Genomic DNA, 13,788 nt, shown 5'->3' with positions numbered 1-13,788 from the left:
CTGGTGAGGATGTCTGCCCCATGGAATGGGGACGAGGCGTTGACCGCAGTCCCTTGGCTGCCACTTGGGGTGGTGCAGGATGTCCCTGTGGTGGCAGCCACTGCAGCCCCCAGCAACACCATGTGTCACTTGGAGCATCCAGACAGGATGGGGACAGGCACAACAAAGGGTCTTTTTCCCTTGGGTACCCAGCCAGCACTCAGGGGTCCCCACAAGGGAGGATGAAGGTGGCAGCAGTTTGGGCATCCAGTGACACCCACTTGTCTGTGCAGACATATCCACCCTGACCCGAGGGAGCTCTCAAGATAGCAGGAGAGCTGGGGGCAGCACAGCAGGGGCTCTTAGGGCTGCCCGATAGCCCTCATCCCCATAGCTCAGCCAGTGACGCTACTCCATGCTGCACTGTCCTCTGCAATGGCACATGGCTCACCCCTGGGTAAAGCGTGGCTCCATGGCTCAGCCATGCAGGCTCTGCATCAGCACAGCTGCCTGCTAATTAGCCACCATTAGCATCAGCTAATTAATGTAATTCTGGTGACCCACAATTCCGGAGCGTGGGAGCTGCTCCTTGCGATGCCTCTGCCCACAGCCAGCAGTTCTCAGCACCTTCACATGGGGTCTTTCCCCCATGGGTGCCCTCATGCTGCACATTCACATGTGACCATGATGCAGACGGTGGGGGGCGAGGAGGGGTGGGAATCTCTTGCATGCATGCACATGCGTGCTGGTAGCTTAGCATTTGTGAACTCGTGTGTCAGTACCTTTGCAGGCACGCACACGCATGCTGATGGCTTTGCACAAATGCGTGCACATGTGCAGCCCCATAGGTGCCCCATAGCAGGGGCACAAGGCCCACGGCAGCGAAAGGGTGGCTGCTAATCCTCCAGCAGCTGTGGGGCCCGCGCTTGCTTGTTCAAGGGATATGGCAGCTTGGTCAACAATCCCCCGGCCCGTTTCGGGGGGATTAGCAGCCCCCTGGGGAGCAAAGGGGCCCACATGAATATTTGGCGGGTGGGAACGTGGAGAGACAAAGTTGGAGGGGGGGGGTGATGTGGAGGATCCACTGTCCCCAGCGTGTCCCCAAGGCAGGGATGGGGTGCAGGGAGCATCCCCATGCGCTCTCACACCGCGCTGTGCTGACAGCAGGGAGCTCTGGTTATCATCCCACACAGCCCCATAGCGATAACCCTCACAGCCCTGGGGCAGAGGGCAGCCCCCGGCGTCACCCTGAGAGGGAGCACCCCAATGCTGGCACTGGGAGCTCAGGTGACCAAGAACCAATGTGTCATTAATTAGTGCCAGGGTGCAGCTGTGGGTCAGCTTCCCACCATCAGGGGCAGCTGGGGGCTAATGAGGGCTGCGTTAGGCTGTGTGGGGTATTAGGGCTCCGCCTGGGTGCTCCTGTGTAAAGTCAGACTTGGAATCTTAATAGACTGTGGGGTCAAAACAAGAGGTTTCGTTTGGTGTCTGGGTAGCAGGTTGGACCTGGTGGTGGATGAAGGGAGGTGGCATCAGGTCCTGTATTTCCCAGTCCTGCTTTGTCTGATATTTGGGATTTCTGCTCAAGGTGCAGCCCCAGACCCCCCTGTGTTTGCCGAGAAGTTTAGTGCCACCCTGGGCTTTGTCTGCCCTTAGGATTTACCCACCCAAGGAGCATAACCCCGTGAGCCCACTCCCTCCCGGGTTGGGTGCAGGTGCCCACAGCCACAAAGCAGAGTACATCAGGGTGCCAGGGGTGTCCAGGGGATGCCCATGTGCTCAGGAGGGTACACGCACACGTGGGGTCGGGTGTCCCTATGGGACCCCCGCCACCACCCCGTTCCCCGCGGGTGCCGCTTTTCTGCTCCGTTAGCCACGGCTGTGCCGGCACATAATGACATGGTAATTGCGAGCCGGGTCCTGGCCACACGCATGGCCCTGTGCCCCACACCCAGGTTAGCCATGACCCCTTCTCCCCGTTCCCACCCCAGTGCCTCACATCAGCCCTACCAGTCCGGGTCCTGCCTCAGCCCCAGCACAGAGACACCCCGGTCACCTCCTCGCCCCAAGCGCTGGGAAACCCGTCCTTCCCCTCTGTGTTTACATGGGTAACAGGGGTCCTCTGCCGCTGCACATCGCATTTTCTGCTTGGTCACTTCCATCTGTGTCCCCGCATAATGATTTTTTCTGCTACATTAATTTAACACATTGCAGCGGGCCGAGGCGCTGGGACCCTGCGCTCCTTAATTGTGTCAAAGGAAAAGCTCCGTGCTCCCTTTCTTCGGGGCCAGGGGATGCTGCGGGGTGGGTGTCCCACTGGGGGGGCTGTGGGAAGGGGATGTGGGCTCGGGGTGGTCGTGGGGTCTGCAGGGAGGGATGGGGGTGGGCTGAGGGTGTCCCTTGGGGGGCATGAAGATGGTCTTGGGGTGGCCCTAAAACACCGCTTCCAGAGATCCTGCCTGCTGGGATGTCCCATCCCATTGAGGTTCCCGTGGTGGTGGCACGTCCCCGTGCCCACTGCATTGCTCGGAGCCCCACATCCTCTGGAGGGGTTGTCGGGATCCAGAGGGTTAAGTGCAGTGTTTGTCTTGGCTGAATGCGGCGGGATCCTAACAAGGCAAGGCGAATGGAGGTGAAGGGCTGTCCAGACGGGAAGTGACAGCCCGATTTCAGGGCTGTCAGCCCCGGCGTGGTGGGCATTGAGCAGGGACCTTCTTCCCTGCTCCCCTGGCTCCACAGCCTACGCTGCCAACAAAGCCACCGGGGCAGCCCCTTACCCATATGGGGGGCTATAGGGCAGAGCCGGACCCGCAGCCAGGCTGGGGATGTGGGAGCCCCATTGGCCCTCCCCACCGGCGGCCCCGCAAGAAGTGGCCTCCGCTATTTGCAAACATTGTGGCGAGGGGCTGGGAAGGTCTCGGCCCACCCCAGCGGGCGCCTTTGTGTCAGGCGGACCCCTGGGGGCTCATTTCCATCCCGCCCGGGCGCTTGCCCCAATCCTTTCAGAGACCGCCTGTGCCTTGCTCCGGCTGCAGACAAAAGTGGTGCCAACCCCACAGCTGTGCCATGTCCCTGTCCCCATCCTCATGCCTCTCCCATGGCATGCTGCACCCCTACGCATTGTGTCCCATGTCCAAAACCCCACAAGCACCCACCCTACATTACACACCCAGCACCCCACACACAGCATGGGGTTCCCAGCAGCCCCCCATGAACCTGGATATCGGGTCCCCCGGTGCTGGTGGCACTGAGGGTACAAAGCAGGACACAAGGAGTGGGGTGGCACAGCTGGCACTTGGCAGCGCCCTTCCGCACACACCACCACTTTATGGCTGTGCGTAAAACCGGTAGATCAATGCACATTTTATTTGTGTTTGGGGTGATAAAGGTGAATTAACCCAGCTGGGTGCTGTAACTGTCCTGCCAGGAACTGCCTGGAAGGCACAGCCAGAACACAGCGGGCTCGGTGCTCCCGTTCCTGGTGGCCACGCTCACGGCTTGCAGGGCACCGCAGCCGCTGGGGTTGCTCTTTTCTCGTGCTTTTTATGGCCAGGAAATCTTCTCGAGGGCCCCCGCAAGTGACCTCTTCCTCAGCGCGGCCGCTAAGCCCTTTGTAATGGGATTTTGCTGCAGAAGCGTCGAATGAGGGGAGAAGTGAATGCCTTAAGCTGCCGCGTTCCCTCTGGGTTCCCCCTCCCCAGCCCATGGGCACAATGGGGACAATCCCCGCTTTTATCCGCGGCCCTTAGAAGTGGGAGCAATACTGGATCGTGTCCCCATCCCGAGCGCACGGGGATGGGCAGGGTCTGGGGGCTGCCCGTGGGAGATGGGGGCACTGGGAGGCTGAATCCAGGTTGGGGCTGCCCAGAATAGGGGTGATGCTGCGGGATGCTGGGGGAGGACCCGCCTGCTCCTGAGTTAATATTGTTCCAGCACAAGGACTTCATTAACGCTGGCAAACATGAGCTGTAAATACTCATTAATTCCCCACTCGCTGATGGCCTTCTGAGCTGCTAATTCAGCTCCCATCCCTTGGGTTCCCATGGGGGCTGCTGGGCTTCCCATGGGGGAAGAAGAGGGGGCATGCCCCCAGAGCACAGCCACCCCATTGGGACGCCCCATCAGGCTGCTCCACCCAAACCCGTGGGCGATGCCCACTGAAAACCCCCCAAATGAGGGCACAGAGGTGGTGGGGTCCCACAGCCAGGGGACACCATGCTGCCCCCCGGGGCCCCCCATAAGGAGCTGATTTATGTCTGTCTCCTAAACGATACCATTAAGCAAGTGGGGCCGGAGCAGGGAGCACAGCTGCAGGAGCAGATCAGCGCCTGATTAATGTTGGGCAACTTGTTATATTGTCAGATAATTATCCCCAAACTGTATGACTTTTCTGCTAAGTGGCACTGCTTAATTGCGTTTTTAATTACACCCTGATCACTGTGGCCCCTCCAAGCGGGGATGCCAGGAGAGGGGCATGGCACAGAGCCCGGACCCTGCAAGAGGGCATTTTGGGGTCATCCCATGCAAAGCTTCCCCCTGACACAGCTGCACTCGGTGTGGGGTGCACCTGCAGGACCACAACCCTGCTATGGGAACGGTCTCTGCACCCCAGCTCTGCTTTACCCCGCACCATGGGGCTGCCGGATGCGGCACAGCCGGGAGGAAACGCGGGTGTTATCACCCCGCTGGCTCAGCCCTGCCTCAGCCACGGCCTCTGGCCCCAGATTTCCTGGCATGGCCATAAAGCAGCGCTGCTGTGGGCTTCACCATGGGCCACCAAGCAGGCATGGGATGTAGCTTCCCACTGAGCAACGGGGCTGGGAAAGAAGGGAGGGCATGGAATGGGCCCACGTTCTGCTGGAAGATGAGAAAATTGGGTTTGCCCCTCTCTTCATGGGGCGCCTGGACGGAGGATGAGCATCAGGGTTTGAGGGAATGAATCCCAAAGCACAGCCATCCCCAGACAGTCCCTCTTGGTGTCGTGGCAGCCAAATGGGGTCCCCCCAAGAAAGGGCTCCATCCATTTAAAGGGGAAAAACTGTAAATAAAGGTCCCTGTCCTGCCTGTCCCCGTTATCTCAGGAATCCGGAGCGCGCCGGCACAGCCCCGGCCCCTTCTCGGAGCCATATTTCATCCTGCTGGCTGTGGACCAACGTGTCGGGATGGGGCTGGAGGGAGGCTGCAGGCACAGCTCTGTGAGGCTGCATGGGGTCTCGGTGCCTCAGCCCCGGGGACACATCCCCCTGCTCCCAGCTCAGCCGCTAATGATGTCTCCCGACCCACTCGCAAAGAAGAGCGTAAATTATTCAGCTCCTCATCAGGGCAATTAAATTAACTCCTCGATGTGGGCCATGAATATTTCACGGGGCAGAGGCGGAGCCGAGCCCTTTTTCACAGCTCTGGAAGGGACGTGCAATGAGTGCATCCATCCTCAGCCGCGGCAGGAGAGGTCTGTGCTGGGTGCCAGGCGGCTCAGCCCCCCCCGGCCCCTGTCTGCCCAGGTTACTTCCAGTGGCTGCTGATGGAGGCCAGGTGCCGGCAGCCCCCTGCACAACCCCGGCCTCTTCTGGGGGCTGGGGGCACCGCTGGGGGCTGCCTGTAGCCCGCAGACCCCATTCCCCTGCCCTCCCCACTCTGTGCCATCTCGTGCCCGCCTCCCTCTCGGGATCTCGGTCAGGATTTCTCTTTTCTTTCTTCCTCGCTTGGAACAATTAATAATTTATCCCATAATAAAAGAGGAAACGGTTAATGAGATGAAAACAAGCCAGAAACATCTGCTGGGGCGGCTTTCATCGCCAGCCCTGGGCCGCCCGTGCAGGAAGCGGTGGCGGGAGGGGGACGGGGATGCTGGGGGGGACACGGCAGCAGGAGGCTGTCCCTCACACCCGGCCTTCCTCCCCTCCTCCTCTTCCTCCTGCTGCGCTGCTGAGACCTGCCGCACTCAGCTCACCAGTGATGCTGGGAGATGGCACCCCAAAACAGGCAGCCGGGTCTCCAGTATCCTGGCACCAGAGACATGCCTGGCTGCTGGAGGGGACGTGATGCCATTGGGGACGCAGAACCCTATCAGCAAAGCAGGGCTGCAGGATTGCACCTCTGTCTTGGGTGCTTCGCTGAAACCAACAGGGCCCTGACAGCAGCCCCATGCCCCCCCTGTGCCTCTAATGCCAAGCATCCCCTGTGCCCCCTCTTACCCTATGGCAGTGTTGGCCCTGCTTCCCGCACGGCATGGGAGGAGTGGTGCAAAGGGACACGGCAGGGAAAAGGGGCACAGGGAAATGGAAAGGGACGGGAAGGGAAAGGGAAGGGGAAGCGCAGCAACACCCAGAGGCGACTGACGCGTGGCCAAAACCCGGGGCAGAAGGGACTGCTGTGACCCAGCACTGCAGGAAGGGATGGGGGTGATGGGGACAGGCCGGGGGTGCTGTATGAATGTGGCCTGGGGCTGGCCACAGGGATTGGGGTGCTGCCTCTGCTTCCAATTTAGCTGATCCCTGTCCTGACCGCTGCAGCTCTCTAATCTGTTTGCCTTCCAAAGCCATTAAGCTAATTTGGAGCCCTCCAAAGTCCCCCGGCTCTCATCCCAACCCAGATCAGCCGGATTTGGTTGATGGGTCTGGGGGGAGGGAGCAGCATCGCTGAGTTTTGGGGGAAGAGGAGACCAATGGGACCCAGCACCCCAGAGCTCCCCAGAACTCCGAGCGGGGCAAAGAGGGCAGCAGGAAAGGGCACTCAGCCCCCCACCACCACAGGAACGGGGGCCGCAGCCTGCAGCCCAGGGCCACCCTCTGATAAGGGCCATCACGGGGACAGCCCAGCGCGATGACAGCTGCAGGAAGATGGCCCTGTCCCCCCTGCAGCACCGGCCGAGGTGTCACGGAAAAACAGACGTCAGCATCAGCCCACAGGAATTTGGGGACAGGGCTGTGGGGCACAAGCCTTTCCCCAGGCCCCGCACTGCAGGGGCAGAGGAGCACCACTTCTCACATATTTTCCCCCCCAAAGCTCATTTTTTCCTTCCTTCATCGCCCATCATGTCCTCAGCAGGGAGAGGAAGGGGCTAATCCCTGCCCAGGGCCTTGTCCCTCACTCAGGGCGATGCGGTGCTAATGAGGGGATGATCGGGTGGGCTGTGATGTTACCCCATGCCACCTCCATCATCTCCTCCTTACCCACATGGGTAATTGGCAGCCTGGTGACAGACAGACTCATTAACAGCTTAATTTTGGCTCGCTCTCTTCCTGCCCAACCCCAGCCTTAGGGGGGGGGGCCGCTCGGCGGGGGGGGATGTCAGCGCTGCACCCCATAGCACCGCAACGTGGGGATGGTGCCACCCCATAGAACCGCAACGTGGGGATGGTGCCACCCCAATGCCCGACGCCAGCGGGCCCTCCCAGCCTCTCCCCACGTTTGTTTGCTCCATAACGGCGGTGCCGCGGCTCCTTTGTGCCCGCAGATAAGAGGGGCCGCGGCCGCCTCTGAAGCACCGCTCCCACCCCGAGCCGGGCAGCCTTTGGGGAGAGGGCAGGGATTTAGGGTGCGGGCCGGGATTTGGGGCTGCCTAACCAGCCAGGTGCCGCCGTGGCTCTGCCACCTGCTCTGCCTCTCTGCTTTGCTTCAGTGTGCACAGCCCATCCCCATCAGCCCTTCACTCCAAAGCCCCGTCCCCATCCCCATCCCCCCCCATCAGAGATCACTGCAGGCTGTGTTGGCCCCCCAATGCTGCCCCACCGGATGGAGGCCTGGCCGCTGTTCAAAGCCGCGCTCATGTTGTATAATTTATCAGTGCAAGATAACAGCCCCGTGGATAAACCTCCCCCCACCCACACACAGCCCGGCACTGCGAGCACCGGGACTCCCAGCCTGGGGGGAGCCCACACGGAGGGACCCCCAGTGCGCCCCACTGTATGCTGGGCTGCTTTGGGGCGCAGCAAGGCAGAGCCCTTCCTATATCTGCCCTACCGTCCCAGCGCACCGGGGGCGGCCTGTGGGACCCCTGCAGCCTGGGGACCCGAGGGGGGGCGGGGCGGGGGCTGCTGCTGCCGTTTTGGGAGGGGGCTGACGGTGGGAGCTGGGTGGCGCTGTCGGGGTGACGCCGTCGGGCTGTGGGGTGACGCTGTGCCCGCTCCGAGCCGCGTCCCGCTCCGAGCTGCCCGCCGCCGCTCCGGCCCACGCGGTGCGATCCGCGGCCGCGCAGCGCCCCCTCCCGCCCCCTGCCCCGCACTGCGCCTCCGCGGCCTGCAGGGGGCGCTGCCGGCGGCGCTAGGACCGCGCGGGCACCTCTGCCTGTTGCATTGCGCACGCGTAGCTCTAGCCCCGCCCACCCCTGAAGCTACTTCTGCCCCGCCGCCCTCGGCCTGGCTGCGTGTCGGATGCGGAAGTACGTCATCGCCGTGCGCCGTAGCGGCAGCCGGCGCGGGAGCGAGGCGGTTGGGCCATGGCCGGCATCCTGTTCGAGGACATCTTCGATGTGAAGGATATCGACCCCGAGGGAAAGAAGTTCGACCGCGGTGAGCTGGAACACCCCCGTTCCCCGCCCCCCTGCCCCCAGCCCTCGCTCCCACCCGGGGCTCCGAGCGGCCCCGCTGCCGCCTTGGGAAGGGTCGGGTGCGGCGGGGCCTAACGGAGCGCCGGCCGTGCCCAGTGTCCCGCCTGCACTGCGAGAGCGAGTCCTTCAAGATGGACCTCATCCTGGACGTCAACATCCAGATCTACCCCGTCGATCTCGGTACGTCGCTGGGACGGGACGAGGGAGGAGGGAGGAGGGAGGCTGCGCTGCTGCCGCGGGGCTGCCGGCACTGCCGGGCTGAGCTGCGTTCGGGCTCTTTGGGGTTGTTCAGAACGGCTCATCCCATAGAGATGCTCCCTAGCTAAACTGCCAGCTGATGGTAACCGGGGCGTATGGAGAGCTTTGGAATGGGCTTCAGCCATTAAATATGTTACCTGAATGGAAACCTTGCCATAATAAGATGAGGAAGGGGCTGTTCTTGCGTGCCTGATCAGGGTGAGCTCAGCTTTCCAAGGCTCTCCATGCAGTTCTCTTGCTATGTCTCGTGCAGACATTAGCTTTGATGATCTGCTGGCTCTGCAGTGCTGATAAATATCTGTAGGGAGAGCTGTGGGTTTGTGTCCCCATCAGTCTCTGCTGTCCTGTTGAGAACACACAGGAGCCGGATTCATAACAGACTCACCAGGATAATTCCTTGCTGCAGCTGCCACTGCTTTGGTTATGCCTTCTTACCACTCCTTTGCTATCTCCTTCTAGGTGACAAGTTCCGTTTGGTCATTGCCAGCACCCTGTATGAGGATGGCACGTTGGATGACGGGGAGTACAACCCTACAGATGACAGGCCCTCCAGGTACTGTGGTGCAGGGGTGGAGGAGTTGGGGTGCTGAAAGGCTGCGAGGTGCTTTCTCTCAGAGGATGCTCTGTAAGGAGGGCCGTTCTCACACTTCTCTGAGCTCCCCTCATCTCATTGCAGGGCGGACCAGTTTGAGTACGTGATGTATGGCAAGGTGTACAGGATTGAGGGGGATGAGACGTCCACAGAGGCAGCCACACGCCTGTGAGTGTCTGTTGCCAGAAAAGGACACATTGCCTGAGGGTGGTGGGGAGGCAGCGTTATCTTGACTGGGTCTCTCTATGGGTTTCCCTGCTCTCACTGCTTCTCTCTTCCTGCCCCAGCTCTGCTTATGTGTCCTACGGGGGGCTGCTCATGCGCCTTCAGGGAGATGCAAACAATCTGCATGGGTTTGAAGTGGACTCCAGAGTTTACCTGCTGATGAAGAAGTTGGCCTTCTAGGAGATGATGCACCTCAGAGGGCTGCCTGCCCCCACAGACATTCTGCTGGCAAGCAGAAAAGGACACCATCACCCCAAATCCTGCCCCAGCACCTTTGCTGCCCAGTCCCTCCAGTGGTGGTGGAGGACTTTCCCCCTTTGTCATCCCAGTCTTTTCTGACTGTTTCCCTTCTGTGCAGGGGCTGATGCCTTGTTCTCAGTGGACACCGTGGGTGCTCTGTGGCCCTGCCTGCTGATCTCACCTTCCTGCACTTCAAAAGCAGGCTGAGCCCCAACTCTAGCCAGGGGCAGTTGGACTGGGACACGCACCTGTCTGTGCTAGGGCTGGGCATCATTTTCTAAGGAGCTGTTCTGAGACAGATGTGGCTCCTTAATTAAACTGCTATGTGTTTTCTAGATGTGGTTGTTGTGGCAAGTCTGGATTCCCGGAAGGCAGGCTGGTAGATGAAGATGGGATGCTCATGGAGGATGTTGTGTTAGCAGACAGCAAAGCTACCACATCAGGGGCACTGGCTTTCAAGCTGCAGCTCCTGGAGGGGCTGTGGTACGAGTGATGTTGTGGAACTCAGCACAGTGGAATTGGTAGGTGGATACCAGAAAGCAAGGGGCGTTATTATTTCACATCCCCAGCAGAGTCCACCTGCCCTGCAGAGATGGCAGCCACCGCAGGAGGGAGCTGGACACTGTGGGGAAAGCAGGAGCATTTATTCCCTAGCTACTGCCTCCCCCAGAGACTGATGTATGCTCCTTAGGCCAGTGCTACAGCAGGGGGAACAAGAAGACACAAACAATCCTTTAGAAAAATAGGTCTTTAATTGTAAAGCATTCACAGTCTGATAGGAGCAGGGCATGTGCCTCATGCTGCACGGGTATGGCTGCTTTCAGCCTCTGTGGGCTGTGTGATAGCCAAAGGCTTGTGGAAAAGGAGCCAACCCTTTCTCCGTGTCACCTTCCTGGGCACCCAGAGCTCAGCTCGTTCTCCTGTGGGATTGCTCTGACCTTTTATCAGTGTCAAATCCTGTGTACAGCTTCATCAGGCCCTGGACTGGAGGTCCCTGCTTCCCCCCAATCTCAGTCACACGAGTCCTTAGCCAGGTTGTGGAAGAAGAAGCGCAGCTTGCCCTGCACCAGCTGTCGGTAGGTGAGGAAGATCTCAGTGACTTCAGTCTGCTCAATGGAGTGTGGGGAGCAGCCTGGCTCCCAGGGCCCTTCCTGAGAGGCAAGAGTGAGATGGGGGGGTTACAGATGCTGTCATGCCCAGCTGACACGTGCCCTGAAGTTGTCTTTACTCACACATGGAGGCCTCACCTCCCAGCCAAACGTTTGTAGGAGGAGGAGGAAGGAGTTGGCGTGTCGATAGAGCTGGCTCAGCTGTCCGGCCCCGCATTCCTGGCTCACCTGGCCCTGAGCCTCTGTCACAGCACCCACCAGCAGCACCAGGTTGCACAGGATCTCACGCCACTTGATCTCATCCTGTGGAGCAGTGTGTGTGCTGACCCCACTGGCACAGGGCTGCAGGCCCATCGTTCCCATGCCCACCCTTATACAGATCGATCCTCCACCTCATCCCCACCCGGTGCTCCTGCGCCGCTGTTCCTACAGGCTTATTGTTCAGCTTGCTTGGTGACCGTATCCCTCAGCTTACCCCGGGGCTCCCCCTCAAGTCCCATGGGCACCCCAGCACCATCCTCCCAGCCCCTCTCACCGATTTGCTTTTCCACTGTCGCATGTTGAAGTCCACCAGGGGCAGAACCACAGGGCAGCTGAGTGCAGGTAGTGCCTGGCACTCGCTCTGTTGGGGGAGAAGAGCTGCTGCAGTGAGATGCCAGGAGCTGTTCCCAGCTCTGTCTTGCCAGCGCAGCCTGGTTCTGGGTTTTGGGGGGCACTGCTTCCTCACCACTCTCTTCTCCATGTCCTTGGCCTCCCCGATGTACTTCTGGATCAGTCTCTTGTCGCAGACCGGCCCAATTGGCCTGGCATGGCCCTCTTTGACGTGCAGGAGGAAAGATGTGAGGAGCAGTAATCCTGGGAAAGAAGGGGATACTCGTGGGCACCTGACCACCCTCTTCAGAGAGCCCCAGCTCAGGTAACGCCTACAGCAGCAACTGCTCTGTCTGGTCTGGTGGTGACTGGGATTGCCTTGCAGTAAGGCATGAGGAGGTTTTGGGGGCTGAGAAGGGTCTCGTCTCCCTCCTGTTCCCGGGGACATGGTTCTGTCTGGACAGAGCTGGGATTTCCCAGCAGCGTAAAAGGGCTGGGGGGAAGTGACAAGCATCAGTGCTGGCTTTTAGGCTCAGCTCCAGCCTGGGAAGCAGGCAGGGAGCTGAGCTGTGTTCCCTGTGCAGGCCCTCCTTTTGGGAGCTCGTGCCAGGAGCAGCTCTGGCTGTCACGTGCGTTTCGGGGAATCCCTGCCTGCAGCCTCCAGCCGTGCACGTCGGCTCCTCAGCACTGCAGCAGCCAAGGGCTTGCCCTGCATAGACTCAGCTGGCACCACGGGCATGCTGCTGTCCCAGGCACCCCTCAGCTGGCTGACTTCTGAGCTCCATGCTGGTAACTGCCATCTCTGAGAGCCCTTGGTCCATCCATATGTGTCCCTGCTTGCTGCCACATCGGCATTGCACCTGTCCCCAAAAGGACTGGGCAGAACCTGCTCCCCAAGGTTGGACGTAGTGAGATGCCAAACTGGCAGTGGGCAGCTCCAGCCAAACCAGAGCCACGCTTGGTATTCACTTCCAACCTATGGGCGAGGGCTGTGCCCGTGCCAGGGAGGCTGGGACTGTGATTTGGCTTTCCACTGCCACAGCAGTGCCCCTTCCCACTCGTGCCCATCCCCTTCACCCCACACTCACTGTTCAGCTCCATGCTCTGCTGGGGGCTTCAGCCCTGCATCCTCCGCCCTGGGGCCAGCGGCTGCTCCCCGGCTCCCGTCCCCCTTCCATGGAGGGCAGCTGTGGCGCGGGCCCCCCCCGCAAGCCGCCGGGCCGGGATGGAGGGCTGGGGGCTGGGACCACCCCTCGGGCAGCGCAGCACGGCGCAGCACTCTGGCCCGGCCGCCGTGCCGAGGCAGCGTGATTTCCTGTTGTGTTGCTGCTGACCTTCGAGCAAAAGTGCTCCGGGGGCCCTGGGGACGGCTTCCTGCCTCCAGCCGCTTCCTCCCTTGGATCCGGGATCGGGAAGGGCGTCCCCAGGCGCTCACCTGCCCCTCGCCCTGGGTGTGAGTGATCTGCAAGTAGGATATCGGAGCTTGGAGCGGTGGCCGTGCCTATCTGTTGCACGAAGGTGGTCCTGGAACCAGCAGGATAGATGGTGTCAGTGGTACTCTGAGCTGAGGGACAGTAATGGGGTGTGGGAACCAGGAAATGTTTGGGTAGGGTTTTTTTGTGGAGAGAGGTTGGAGAGATCCCAGTGGCAGGAGTGCGTGCCCATATTCCCATGTGCACATCTGTACCCACGTGCACAGCCACGCTTGCACCACAGCCCCACGTATGCGCTGTGGGTTGTGTGCTCAAGTGGCCCCTGTGCACCCCACCATCGTGCAGCCCCTATGCGTTCACACCTGCACCCACTCAGGAGCCCCCAGCTCTCATCCTCCTGCACGCTATGCGCAGCGCGGCTCTGGAACTCTCCCACCCCATCCCCATGGCCAGCAGTTCCTGCCAGCCCCTGGCCAGGTGACAGCAACCGGAATAAACACCTCATCCCCACTGTGCCCACCCCATGTCCCCCCGACCCTAGAGCCATCAACCCACCTTGTGGGTGGCGGGGGGTGTCCTGGTGGGTTCTGGCAGCCCCGTGGCTATGGGGACGGCGCTGGTGACACAGTGCAGCTCGGTTTGGCAGCAGCTGTGAGCACTGGGGTCAAACACCGCTGGGCTTCCCTGCTCGGACGTGTCCCGGCTCTGCGGACGTGACGGGCTGCAAATGCACCCCACTGGCACCCTGGGACAGCTCTGTCCTCACTCCCAACTCTTGATCCTTTCTAACAGTCCCCAACATTATGCCCTGGT

The 13,788-nt window shown here is 60.7% G+C and overlaps 2 protein-coding genes across 3 annotated transcripts; one reads left to right on the top strand and one right to left on the bottom strand.

Moving 5' to 3' along the window:
- The first annotated feature begins 8,326 nt into the window (after positions 1–8,326).
- Positions 8,327–10,179, top strand: POLR2H (RNA polymerase II, I and III subunit H). Its single transcript, XM_072344506.1, has 5 exons — positions 8,327–8,489; positions 8,624–8,707; positions 9,245–9,338; positions 9,462–9,545; positions 9,665–10,179. The coding sequence occupies exons 1-5, from the start codon at positions 8,417–8,419 to the stop codon at positions 9,780–9,782; spliced, it is 453 nt and encodes a 150-aa protein (XP_072200607.1). The 5' UTR covers positions 8,327–8,416; the 3' UTR covers positions 9,783–10,179.
- A 134-nt stretch (positions 10,180–10,313) lies between these two features.
- On the bottom strand, positions 10,314–12,149 carry THPO (thrombopoietin). Of its 2 annotated transcripts, XM_072344505.1 has the most exons (4): positions 11,679–12,149; positions 11,487–11,573; positions 11,090–11,254; positions 10,314–10,993 (listed from the first exon to the last, which is right to left on the bottom strand). In XM_072344505.1, the coding sequence occupies exons 1-4, from the start codon at positions 12,054–12,056 to the stop codon at positions 10,853–10,855; spliced, it is 771 nt and encodes a 256-aa protein (XP_072200606.1). In that variant the 5' UTR covers positions 12,057–12,149; the 3' UTR covers positions 10,314–10,852. The 2 variants fall into 2 exon arrangements, with proteins under 2 accessions (XP_072200606.1, XP_072200605.1); XM_072344504.1 differs by having other exon boundaries at positions 11,487–12,149.
- Positions 12,150–13,788: the final 1,639 nt, after the last annotated feature.

This window comes from Excalfactoria chinensis, chromosome 9 (genome assembly GCF_039878825.1).
Source record: "Excalfactoria chinensis isolate bCotChi1 chromosome 9, bCotChi1.hap2, whole genome shotgun sequence".
NCBI lineage: Eukaryota > Metazoa > Chordata > Aves > Galliformes > Phasianidae > Excalfactoria > Excalfactoria chinensis.
Note: the sequence above shows the minus strand (reverse complement) of the source record. Positions and strands in the feature narration are given on the sequence as shown.

Coding starts and splice junctions, on each gene's coding strand:
- THPO (XM_072344504.1), bottom strand. CDS start 12,056: ATGCTTGTCACTTCCCCCCAGCCCTTTTACGCTGCTGGGAAATCCCAG. Junction 11,255..11,486: donor GACAGTGGAAAAGCAAATCG/GTGAGAGGGGCT, acceptor ACTGCTCCACAG/GATGAGATCAAGTGGCGTGA. Junction 10,994..11,089: donor TACAAACGTTTGGCTGGGAG/GTGAGGCCTCCA, acceptor CTTGCCTCTCAG/GAAGGGCCCTGGGAGCCAGG.
- POLR2H (XM_072344506.1), top strand. CDS start 8,417: ATGGCCGGCATCCTGTTCGAGGACATCTTCGATGTGAAGGATATCGAC. Junction 8,708..9,244: donor GATCTACCCCGTCGATCTCG/GTACGTCGCTGG, acceptor ATCTCCTTCTAG/GTGACAAGTTCCGTTTGGTC. Junction 9,339..9,461: donor ACAGATGACAGGCCCTCCAG/GTACTGTGGTGC, acceptor ATCTCATTGCAG/GGCGGACCAGTTTGAGTACG.